The sequence below is a fragment of the Camellia sinensis genome, chromosome 11 (assembly GCF_055761805.1).
Source record: "Camellia sinensis isolate YWXY chromosome 11, ASM5576180v1, whole genome shotgun sequence".
NCBI classification, from domain to species: Eukaryota; Viridiplantae; Streptophyta; class Magnoliopsida; order Ericales; family Theaceae; genus Camellia; species Camellia sinensis.
In genome coordinates, this window is record NC_138971.1 from 43051594 (window position 1) to 43064125 (window position 12532).

The window sequence follows — 12532 nt, forward strand, 5'->3', positions numbered from 1 at the left end:
GTTCACGCCACATGGGGTTTTAGATCAACTTACCTTCTTCTTTTTTTATGCAAACTTCCATGTTATTTGCTAGAAGTGTTCCCATGGACTTGTGTCACTGGGTAGATATTTGTACTAGATATGCAATGGTTATATTTTCATTAGACCGAACATTGAAAAACAAAAGTTGTGATATATGATGCTATAAAGAATAGTTAATATCAACAGAGTTTAGCATTGAATTCATAAGATGTTTCTTTTTTTATGACTGTTTATGCAGATGAAAGACTAAATGATATTGTTGGAAGTGCATATTATGTGGCACTAGAAGTCCTCTACAGATCTTATAGTCTAAGGAGCATATTGTAAAATATATTAAGAACAGAGCATGTTAATGCTACAAGTGAGATAGATAGATATATAAGGAGAAAAATGTTCACCAAGGTTGCAACAATTTTTCTTAGACTAACGAACTTTGCTTGAAAAATACTGTAAAATATAGTTGAGAAAAGGGAAATATTCTTTGATGCAAGTGTTACACGCTAACTTCTTGGTGAATTCCCTTCTTCAGCTGAATAATTTCTTGACTAATAGCGTCATCCTCTCTGAGATATAACAAACCAAAGATAATGTGAATGCTCTCTGATATTCATTTCTTGATTCATTTCTCTCAAATTAATAACAGATGAGGAAGGATTGATTCAAACCAAAGCTTGTTTCTAGAATGAGATTACCTGGTGGAAAAATCAATTGATTGACTAAAAAGTGATCGAATTACAGTGAGTTTAGATGAAGAAGTTGAATACAAATTACAGTGAGTTCAAGTGATCGAAGTAGAGAGATGAATAAGTTGAAACACGAATGAATGATTCGAAGAGACTCACTGGGATGAGAGAGAGGGAGAGAGAGAGAGAGAGAGAGAGAGAAACATACCATTGGAGATCTCTTCTTTAGATGACCATGGTGATCTATAGAGCGAAATCAAGAGAGGGCTCTTGATCTAATAATGAACCTGGTTACTCAGACACGATCGAGCGAAATCAGATTTGGGGAAAATGAGAGTCTAGGGCAAGTTTTACACAATCAAATTTGGGGGAAATGAGAGTTTAAGAAAAAAGGAAAATATAAATTGGGCTAAGTGGGTTCCCAATAGTGGGCTTGCAAGTTTTTGCTTAGGCTGAGTGGGTTCACAAGTTTTTGCTTTGGCTGATTTGCCGTTGCAAATAATATTTTTTGCGACGGTCAAATAATTAGTCGCAAAAAATAGACGCAAAAAATTATTTTTCTAGTAATGCGTTAGATTTCCAGGGTGCTTATACCAGAAGTAATGGGTTGAGGTTGGCCTCCAAGTGTGCAAGGCGGTGCGTAGTTTCTTCATTGGTGGCTACATTCTCAAATAACTAAATCACATAAATCTAATGCTAATTCCTAAAGTGAGTCATCCTGTTAAGCTCTTTCAACTTAGGCCCATTAGCTTGTGTAACTTCACGGTTAAGATTTTCACAAAGCTTCTTGATAATCAGTTGAAACAAATTTTGAAACCCTTAATTTCTCCCAACCAATCTGCCTTCATTCCCGAGAGAATGATTCAGGATAATTCTATTGTTGCACATGAGGCCTTTCATTTCCTAAAACAAAAGAAAAAAAAGAAGAGATGGTTTCGTGGCTATCAAGCTGGATTTTAATAAAGCCTATGACTGTGTTGAGCGAGACTTTTTATTTGAGCAAATGCGTAGAATGGGCTTCTATCCGAAATGGATTCAATGGGTTTCGAAATGTGTCACCACTATCAATTTCTCAATCTTTGTCAATGGCGAAAAAAGGGGTACTTTTAAACCATCTAAAGGGCTGCGTCAGGGAGATCCTCTTTCTCCGTACCTCTTTATCTTAGTTGCGAATTTTATGTCAAATTTGGTCAATCAAAGCCTTCATGAAAGACATATTTTGGGCCTCAAAATTACCAGGCATTGTCTTACTTTGTCTCATTTGCTGTTAGTAGAGTCGTCTTGTTGAGTTCTTGTTGCTTGGCATCTAGTCAAATGGTAAATTTCGACTAGTCTAGTGTGCAATTCTCTCCCAATGTCCCTCTCTTACTCTGAGGAAGCATTCGTTCTAATTTTGGATTTAGAGAAACTCCTGATGATGTGAAACATATGGGGTCTTCCACCCTTTTGGGGGAGGTTAAAAGCAGAGGCATATGATTTCATCATTGAGCAAGTGCTAGAGCCAAGTTACAAGGTTGGAAGTTGAAATTGTTGTCACATGCGGGGCAAGAAATATTGATAAAAACTCTAGTACAAGCCCTTCTAGCTTATTCGATGCCTTACTTTATTTTCCTGAAGAAATTTTGTGCGAAGTTAAACTCATTGATTAGCAAATTTTGGTGGGGCAAGTAAAATTAAGTGGTTATTGTTCAATAATAAAAACTTTCAAAAAAGAAATTGAAAAAGAAAAAAAAGAGTAAAATTTAACTTAATAGCAATACTATACAGAGAATTAAATACAGAAACTATTTAATTGGATGGTTGATCGAACGATTGACAGATACATAATAGTTGGAACTGACCAATCATCTGACTAAAATTTAAACTAATAGTAATACTATGCAAAGAAACTGTTCAACTGGACGACTGGTCGAACGATGGAAAGATCCCGTAATGGTTGGAGCTAACCAATCGTCTGATGATCATCCGGATACATAAATTTTTATGTTCAAATATATGCTCGATCTATGTGCAACTAGATTTTTTTTAACGTAATAATGTAAAATACAAAAAAAGGAAGAAACGAAGAGAGTTCGTAGAACAGGTAGGAAGTATCTACGTTTGTTTTATGGCTTTATGTAGATTCATCATCCTCTTTAATTTCCCAATCTCTCGTCCTCCATTGCAGGTCCTCTCTAACCCTACTCTATCCTCATCCCCAAATTACCCTCTCAAATCCAACAAATTCACGACCCTACCACTCCTCCGTCTCAATCATCTTTGTAATCGCTCAACTGCTTCGTATTTCTCGTCATCCTCATCCATGGAAGCCCCTCCCGAAGGTTACAGAAGAATCGTCGGCATTTGTATCATCAATCCTTCCAAAAAGGTCACAAATTCGTGCTATTCTCTCTCCAGAATTAGTTTCTCATTCTTTCTCTAAATGCTTGTGTTTGTGTTGTGAAGATTTTTGCTACTTCGAGGCTCGATATACCTGACTCCTGGCAAATGCCACAGGTAACCCTGAATTGAAAATGCTAATTGATGATCAGGGTCTGGTTTTCTTTTTCGATTTTTACATTGGAATTTTGTGTATATACATCCATATATATGGTTGAAGCAGTTTGATCTTAAAAAGGTTTTTTCTTCTTCTTCTTCTTCTTCATTTTTTTTTTTTGGGGGGGGGGGGGGGGGGGGGGGGTTTAAAAAATGTGCAATTTTGGAAAGAAAAATTTGTGAGAAAGTTTCATGGTCTGGGCTGTGTGCTTACCTGATACTTGTGGCTTGTGGGTATTTGTAAGTATCCGGGTTTATCTTGGGTCCAAAGTGGCCTTGGCTTAATGGGTTTCTTTCTTTTTTATTGTTTTGATTGGTGAAATTCAGTGATTAGTTGTTAAATTAGCACGTGGTGGGTGTTGAACTTGCATCGTTCCACTCCTAAGAGTGGAATCCAAACCTCCCTTTAGGAAAGACTTGGTGGCCAAAGGGCTAGCCTTGGCTTAAGGATTTTCTCATCATCAAATATATATATGAACAACAAGGTGTGCAGGTGTGCTTTTAAAAAATGTGCAATTTTGGAAAGAAAAATTTGTGAGAAAGTTTCATGGTCTGGGCTGTGTGCTTACCTGATACTTGTGGCTTGTGGGTATTTGTAAGTATCCGGGTTTATCTTGGGTCCAAAGTGGCCTTGGCTTAATGGGTTTCTTTCTTTTTTATTGTTTTGATTGGTGAAATTCAGTGATTAGTTGTTAAATTAGCACGTGGTGGGTGTTGAACTTGCATCGTTCCACTCCTAAGAGTGGAATCCAAACCTCCCTTTAGGAAAGACTTGGTGGCCAAAGGGCTAGCCTTGGCTTAAGGATTTTCTCATCATCAAATATATATATGAACAACAAGGTGTGCAGGTGTGCTTTTAAAAACTTTAAAAAGTTATAAAATTTGAAATCCACAGTTACCTAGGGGCAATTTAAGAATGAGAAAAAAACATGATAAAGGTGTTCATACCAAATTGGTTGTACACTTTATATAATAGTATAGATATATGTATTGCTTATAGCATTAAACATAGAATTCGGGAGTTCTTAAAATTAGGTTGCACTAGATTTTACAATAGGTCTGTGGTTTGATTTTTGCATTCCATATTCGTGTGCTAATCTACTAAATAATCAGTTTTTATTTTTTAATTTTGTTATCTGAACTCTTAGGTGAGTGTATTTTATGTTGGTTTCAGAATTGGAAACAGTTGCAACAACTCTTTTGGGTTTTGGAACTTAGTAATGCTAGTGGGCCATTTTTATAACAATTTAGATTGACTAGATTGTTTTTATTTTATTTTTCTTCTCCGTTCATTTCTTTCATAATTATTGTGGGTTTTGGAACTTTCTTGGTTGGTTGTTTTTGAACAGTTTAGATTGTTATCGTTACCCCCTCCCTCCATACTTTAGTGGCAGATTGTGATAGATTAGAGTGCACCATAGCTAACATTCTTGAATTCCCAAAGTTGTGATTATTTATGGAGGCTAGTCTCTCTCTCTCTCTCGGTATGTGTGTGTCAATATTTTAAAGCTTGAACAGGTGAAAAGCATTATGATATGTTTAATGGACAATTAGTGTGTAGTCCAGAGTTGTAGTTGTGATGTCAAAACTTGCATAAATTGTTAAAACTTCAATGCATCTAATAGAGTGCAATTGTGTTCTGATTTCTTATAATCTTATACAAGTATTCCTTACTTGGAAAGTTTGGTTTCCATGCATATGAGATGGAAAAATATTGTGTGGTGAACAGGGTGGTATTGATGAAAATGAAGATCCAAGAGATGCAGCTATCAGGGAATTAAGAGAAGAAACAGGAATTACTTCAGCTGAAGATCTTGCAGAGGTTTGGACTTGAGATTTGACTCCTTAAGCATTATAACTTTTTTGGCGTTGGTTTGTTAGTCTTTTGGACTTGAGATTTGACTCTTCTTGCATTTGTAGACATTTTCATATTTCGAATTCTTTTGTCATTTCTCTTATGATTTGAAAATGTTTCTTTTCCAAGCTAATTAAAACAATATACCGAAACAAAATTTTGATCCTTGATGCAGGTACCATATTGGTTGACATATGATTTCCCACCAAAAGGCCGGGAAAAACTTAACCGACAATGGGGCTCAGACTGGAAGGGTCAAGCACAAAAGTGGTGAGCATCTTTATACATTTGAAATAGGTGTAAAGCTGCATTGTAGGTTTCTTTTGGCAGGGGAAATGAACCAAATTTAGGATGATCAAGTGCAGATCAAATTAATTCATAATTAACATTGACCTATGTTATATGGACTCAAGTATGCATGATGGGTGATGCGGCTCAGCAGGTATGTCTCTAAGTGTCTGATTTATCTAATTCGCACATCCAAGGCCATGGGGACACAGCAAAGTATTCAAATATTTTAATATACTTTTTTATTTTCTAGGATAAAATGGTGGTGTTCGCGAGGTGCACTAGAGAATTTCGTGCATAATATAGGAGCTTTATTTATAATTTTATGGTGAGCTCAAATTACTAAATATACTTGTTTGATGAATTTCCAACTAAATATAGCGGACACATCCCTTACCCTCAGCCACTTTTTAAGTGCTTGACATGGTTACTTCACACATTTAGAACAGTCCATGGGTGACTAATGCTCCCAAGTATTCAACTTGTGACTTGCCCTTCAATGATGCATGGGTCTACTTCTTGCCTGGTTTGTGTCAAGGCCCTAGGTGAACAAGGCTATATCAACTAAATTAGTTTTTCCATTTTATTCCTCCAGTCAATTCATCAAAACTATTTTATTCCAGCTTACTGCCGGTGTGATTTTTACATTGTCTATCTAGAAACTAAACTAATGAAATTACGACCCAGGGGTCTTATTTCTGCTGAAGTTGGATTGAACCCTGACAGATTTCATTTAGACTCTTTTAGTAACTTTCAACTCGTTTGGGTAGTTACTTGATTCATGAACTTGCTTGCATTTCTTCTAAAGACAATTGTAATGAATGCCTGATTGGATTGCTAGAATGGGACAATTGTAATGAATGACTAATGGATTACATAACGGTCTAGAGCAAGAATGCACCTATTATGTTAGGCTATGAAGCACGGACACGGACACGGACATGCATACGGACACAGACACGGACACGGGACATGGCAATTTTAAAAAAATGGGGACACGGACACGGCAAAATTTTTTTTATATGAATATTTTTATTTTAATACAAGTTAATTATTTTATTTAATTATTATATTTTTAAATAAATATGATTCTATTAATTTTTTATTTTATTTTATTTTATCTACTTTTTTTTTATTAATATATGTATATATATTATATAAAATATAAGATATAAGATATTTTTTTTTATTAATATTAAATAAATACATATATACATATATATATTATATACCTAATAGATATATTATACATGAATCAGATATATATATATATATATATATTATATACCTATAATAGATACATTAAACCTAATAGATACACGAATCGAATCAGATCAGAGGAGAGAGAGGGCGATCGACGCGATCAATGCGAGAGCGAGAGCAAGAGACGCGAGCCAGAAAGAAGGCGAGAGAGAGGGACGAGAGAGAGAGACTTACTGATGGAGATCGACAGGCGAGTCAAGATCGAGGTCATGGATGGAGATCGATCGCGATCGTCTGGGGTGTTCGATCGACTGATGGAGCTTGGAGCTTCGATCTTCGACTGGATTCATGGAGCTTCGATCTTCGACAGGTTTGTCTCTCTTCACTCTCTTCCTTCACACTCTCTCCTTTGTCTCTTCCTACTTGCCGTGTCTCACGCCGTGTCCAGATCTGGACACGCGTGTCCCCTATAAGAAAAACAATTAAATTAAAAGGACACAGCAAATGGCGTGTCCCGTACGTGTCCCCGTGTCCGACACCGCCACGGCGCTGATTTTGCTGTGTCTATGCTTCATAGATGTTAGGCTACACTTTTTACATTCCCGTATACATTGTGTCTTTAACTCACACTTGCGCATATGATTCAAGCTTTGGATGTTCTAATTCATCATGCCATCTGTAATCACTATATTTCATTAAAAATCAGTGTATAAATGCAGGTTCCTATTTAAATTCACTGGAAAGGATGACGAAATCAACCTTTTGGGTGATGGGACTGAGAAGGCGGAGTTTGGAGCGTGGTCGTGGATGTCATCGGAACAAGTAGTTGACCATGTGGGTGCAATTCCTTAACCTCATTTTGCTATAATGGTTTGAAACTGGTTGTCTTGCCATTTCATTATTTTACATATTTTCTGCATTTTTCTGTGCAGGCAGTGGACTTCAAGAAGCCTGTTTACAGAGAAGTTTTGACAGCTTTTTCCCCGCATCTTCAATAAAATGATTTGTTCCGATTGAGATAACTTGAAAAAAGGCATGGCATGGGTATACAGTTGGGCGATTGGTGTACTCAAAGTCTTCACCCCAACCAATTAAGCAATTTTTTTTCTGTCTTTTTTTTTTTTTTTTTTTTTTTTATTTTTTAAAGATGTTTCCGCAGTAATGGTAGTTTTGATGTGGTCCGACAAAAAGATTTTTTTTTTTTTTTTTTCAATGAGATGGCATGAAATCAAGATATTGTAGCTTATTGGGGAGTCTCAATTCTGCTGAAATGAATGTTTTAATCATTTTTATGACTCAAGCAGGGCATTTGTTCCTTTCTTTTGTGTGTGATAGAGACGATTTTTCCAAGCAACGTAAGCGGTGGATTTTAGGTACTATAACCAAATCGACCTTCCATTAGATTCAGATAAAGAGAAAATTCAGCCATTGATTGATAATGTGTAAAATAGGATAAAAAAACTGATGCTTTTCTCAAAACAAGAGGTGATTTTTGCAGTGCTACTGATTACTGAAATTGAATGTTATTTACCATTGAAAACAATAAAAAAAAAAAAACTACTTGCCAATAAAATTGATCTTTACATACAGCATATTGTGATCCAATTTACCATGTTTTTCGAGTATGATATTCAAAAGCAGCTTTGGATACCATCATTCTTCAAGATTACAACCTAATGCAAATCATGATGAGTTCTTTCCACAAAAAGATTTTGATAATTTTGATCTTGACTCAAATATTTAAAATCTCAATCTTAATTTCTGTAAAATATCCTGTAAATTCCAACTTGCATTGCTTCTTCAAAACATTAGTTGTTCTACAATTTAAAATACATATGAACAAAACATCCATGCATTTCCAAAATCCCATTAGCATCTTTCCCTTACAATCTTCCATGAAGTTGCAAGAAAGCTATTAACAAGATAGAAGTTCAATCACTGAACAAATCAAGTTCGAGCAACACGAGTGATATTGGCCATAAAATCCCAGTAATGGACATAAGTCAAGTCAATATCTCAAGCCGTTTTGTTAAGTATATGATGTATACGATCAGTAACAATCTCAGCAACAATCTCAGGAGAGAATCTACTGATCATGTCTTCCCTCGCTCTCCTTCCTCTAGCCTTAGCTTCTTCACGATCACTCATCACATGCCTTATCAGAACTTGAAGCTTATCAACAGAAGGCTCAGCCCATTTATGCCCTCTGAATGGTCCTTCAGATACTTCACTCAGAACATCCACTGACAAGGGATAGCTATTTTCCTCCGTTATGTACTCAGTGGGACCAGACCAATTCGTTGTGATCACTGGCAACGACATTGCCATGGCCTCCACAATAGGCCGGCCCCATCCTTCCCCTCTTGATGGAAGAACAAATGCATCAGCTGCGTTGTATAGTCTTGGTAGATCAACGTGAGGTATGTGGGCATCAATCACGTAAATCGGAGCCCACCCATCAACCGGTTTTACTAAATCAGAACCCTCAACAAACTCCACAATCTTGTTGCCAAAATCTCTACCGGAGTGATATGGATTCGTTAACAAATACAAAGCAACCCCATCGACATTAGAGAATTCTTTTAAGTATGCCTGCAACAACACATCCCAACCCTTCCTATATTCCCACTTGAAAATGCTCAAGAAAACAAACTTGTTATCGGGATTTGAATTCAATGGAGTTGAGCCCAAAACTATAGTCCCTATAGAGGCAAGGTCTAATGGCTTATACTTGACAGGATCAAAGAAATTCGCATCAACAGGTTGAACAATTTTCACAACCTTCGACGAATCAACCCCACTTTGTATGAATGTAGACACATGGAATTCAGTAGGAACCCATACAGAATCCATTTGATTACACCGCCTTACGTGCTCAGGATTCAACCTATCAGTCTCAAACATAGTCCTACCAATTATGAATCTGTAATTTTCATAACCAGTTGGTGGGCATGGGAGTGTCTGAAACAGAGGAGGGTACCAAGCACCAGGCTCACTATGACATATCACAATGGTATTATCATCCATTTCACATTCTGTTTGGTAAAGCTCAAGAGCCAATTTTTTCATCTCCTGAGGCAAACCCTCCCAAAACTCAAGAATTTCAAGATCACCATGTTGATGAATACTCATTCTAAAGCTAGGGTTTTTCTTGTTTTCATGTAAAGCTAAGATATAAGACCAAGCTTCTGAGCTATACCCACCACCTGAAAGAAGGGGGTTTGGAAATAGGGTTTCGTTGTGGGTTTTGTTTGGTTGTTGGGTTTGAGTGAAGAAACCCTAGAAGCTTATGAAAATGGGAAGACTCTGGTGAGAGAGTTGCATTCAGAAATTGAATTTTGTAGTAGTCTGTGTAGGTGAAACTGAATAAGATTGCTAGAAGTAGAACTAGTATTGACAATAAATAGAAGCAACTGAATTTGAAGAACAAGGGGTGAGTTTGAGTGGGTTGTGGTGAGTGATGGGGTTCTTGATTTTCTTGGGAATCCATAAGAATGGGGGAGTAAAGAAATTACAGATTCAATACAGAAAGAGAAAATCACCCATAAAGAAGCATCTAAAAGAAGGAAAATTCTAACAATTTGGCAAGTAAAGAGTAGAATATGAGAGAGGGAGAGAGTACCAAAACCTGGGACTTTGTAGCTGGAGGACAGGGACAAGCCGAAACCCTTGGATCTAAACCGTAGACCTGCGCTAAGGAAATATATTTCGGTGTTGTTTGGTTTAACTCAAAATATAATTTTTGAAAAAAAATTCAAAATTTTATTTGGTCAAAAATTTTAAAGAAAAGAAAAATTAAATTCACTTTCTCTCTTTTACACATTAATCAATCATTTTTTTTTTCTCTCCTCTCTCTTTCTCAATAATTTTTTTTTTACACACATTTACTCAATTATAACAAAATATCAAATCTTTCCAAACTCCCATACTCCAAAACTATTTCCAAAATATATAATTAAACAAACCAAAAAAAATTCTAAACTCTTTTTTCAAGATTTTTTAAAAAATTTATTTCCCAAAACCAAACCAAACACAACACACCCTTTATTTTTATTTCATCTCTCTCAAAATATTAGTCCCATTTAAAAAACTTATTTTTTAATATAATTATTATACTTTAAAATATTAGTATATTCTCAAAATTACTCCGTGACTTGTTTTTAAAAATATTAATTATCATAATTAATAAATTTAAAAGAAGAATAAAATAAAAAATTCATATTATTTTAATCCATAAAAAATATTTTTTTTAAGTAAATTATAGATACATATACATATATATATCGGATATTTGTTTATAATACCAATTTAGTTCTCGGAATTATATACTTTCATTTTAAAGTTTCTAATTGTATAACAAATAACTTTATTTATTAACCAATCAACTTTTTATAATGATCTCATAAATATATTTTAATTAATAATTGACATAATTTTATTATTGTAGAGAAAAATAGTTAAAAATTTTATTTTTCTAGTAATTCTATTAAATAAAAAATTCTAACAATGAGTATTTATAATTTTAAAAATCACAAAAAATAATCCATATTTTAAATAAATTTCAAAAAGGATAATTACAATTTACTTTTTTTTTTAATAAATAAATTATACAAAACCCTAAGGTGCCGTTTGGTAACACTTACGTTTTTAGTTTTCAGTTTATATTTATAAAAATTTAAAAAACTCAAATAAAAACTTGTTTGATAAATTTTTGATTTATAAATCAATGATCTCAGTTTATAAATTTGGCAAAAAAATGTAAACTCAAAAAATGAGTTTACGTTTTGAGTTTTGAGTTTCGAGTTTTTTTTTTTTACCACCCAACACTAGCCACCACTCGCCACCATTTTCCACCACTGTCTTCCGCCGCCGCCACCACCACCCGCCACCGACCCCACACCACCACCTGCCACCACCATTCACCACCCACCTGCCACCATCACCCACCACCCGCCGCCACCACCTACCAGCCACAACCACCCACCTGCCACCCATTCGCCACCACCACCACCCACCACCCATCTACCACCCACCCGCCATCACCCCTCACCTGCCACTACCATCCACCACCCGCCACCACCACTCACCACCCACCTGCTACCACCATCCACCACTACCATCCACCGCCCGCCACGACCACTCACCACCCACCTGTCACTACCATACACTACCCGCCACCACCAGCCACTTGCCACCACCACCCACCACCATCACCCACCACCCACCACCACCACTACCACCCACCACCACCCACCACCGCCATCCACTCGCTACCACCCACCACGCGCCACCGTTACCCACCTATCCACCCACCACCACCACCACCCACCCACCGCTACTCACCATTTACCACCTTCCTGCCACCACTACCCACCACCCGCCACCACCACCAGCACCACCCACTCGCTACCAACCACCACCCGCCACCGTCACCCACCTACCCACCACCACCACCACCCACCGCCCACCCGCCACCACCACCCACCACTAGCCATCCGCCACCCACTTGTCACCGCCACCCACCTGCCACCACCAACCACCCGCCACCACCACCCACTGGCTACCACCCATCACCACCACCACCCACTCGCTACCACCTACCACCCGCCACCATCACCCGCCCACCCGCCACCACCCACCACCACCCGCCATCCGCCATCCACCCGCCATCACCACCACCACCACCCACTCGCTACCACCCGCCACCGTCACCCACCCACCCGCCACCACTGCCCACCCACCCGCCATCCACCACCCGCCACCACCACCCACTCGCTACCACCCGCCACCGTCACTCACCCACCCACCACCACCACCACCCACTCGCTACAATTTTCCGTCACCGTCTTCCGCCACCACTCGTCTCCACCCACCACCCGCCACCACTTTCCATTTCTCACTCTTTTTTATATTTTAAATTTTTTTTAAACATTTTGTCTAAACCAAA

The 12532-nt window shown here is 37.5% G+C and overlaps 1 protein-coding gene and 1 pseudogene across 20 annotated transcripts; one reads left to right on the forward strand and one right to left on the reverse strand.

Moving 5' to 3' along the window:
* Nucleotides 1-2525: 2525 nt before the first annotated feature.
* LOC114312170 (nudix hydrolase 26, chloroplastic) lies at nt 2526-7885 on the forward strand. Of its 19 annotated transcripts, XR_014343803.1 has the most exons (9): nt 2794-3072; nt 3150-3200; nt 4969-5061; nt 5270-5364; nt 5460-5536; nt 5636-5710; nt 6716-6955; nt 7305-7419; nt 7518-7885. XR_014343803.1 is itself a non-coding variant. In XM_082893810.1 (8 exons), exons 2-8 carry the CDS (start codon nt 3007-3009, stop codon nt 7581-7583), a joined length of 561 nt encoding a protein of 186 aa, XP_082749936.1. In that variant the 5' UTR covers nt 2526-2787; nt 2872-3006; the 3' UTR covers nt 7584-7885. The 19 variants fall into 19 exon arrangements, 10 of the variants coding, with proteins under 10 accessions (XP_082749936.1, XP_082749941.1, XP_082749938.1 ...); XM_082893810.1 differs by lacking the exons at nt 5460-5536; nt 6716-6955 and adding an exon at nt 2526-2787 and having other exon boundaries at nt 2872-3072; XR_014343798.1 differs by lacking the exon at nt 6716-6955 and having other exon boundaries at nt 5445-5536.
* Nucleotides 7886-8354: 469 nt separating this feature from the next.
* LOC114312169 (uncharacterized) lies at nt 8355-10219 on the reverse strand (annotated as a pseudogene). Its single transcript, XR_014343796.1, has one exon. The product of XR_014343796.1 is annotated as an uncharacterized LOC114312169 (transcript).
* Between the last annotated feature and the right edge of the window lie 2313 nt (nt 10220-12532).

Coding starts and splice junctions, on each gene's coding strand:
- LOC114312170 (XM_082893807.1), top strand. CDS start 2,812: ATGGCTTTATGTAGATTCATCATCCTCTTTAATTTCCCAATCTCTCGT. Junction 5,365..5,635: donor AAGGGTCAAGCACAAAAGTG/GTGAGCATCTTT, acceptor TTTATTTTCTAG/GATAAAATGGTGGTGTTCGC. Junction 7,420..7,517: donor CGGAACAAGTAGTTGACCAT/GTGGGTGCAATT, acceptor TTTTCTGTGCAG/GCAGTGGACTTCAAGAAGCC.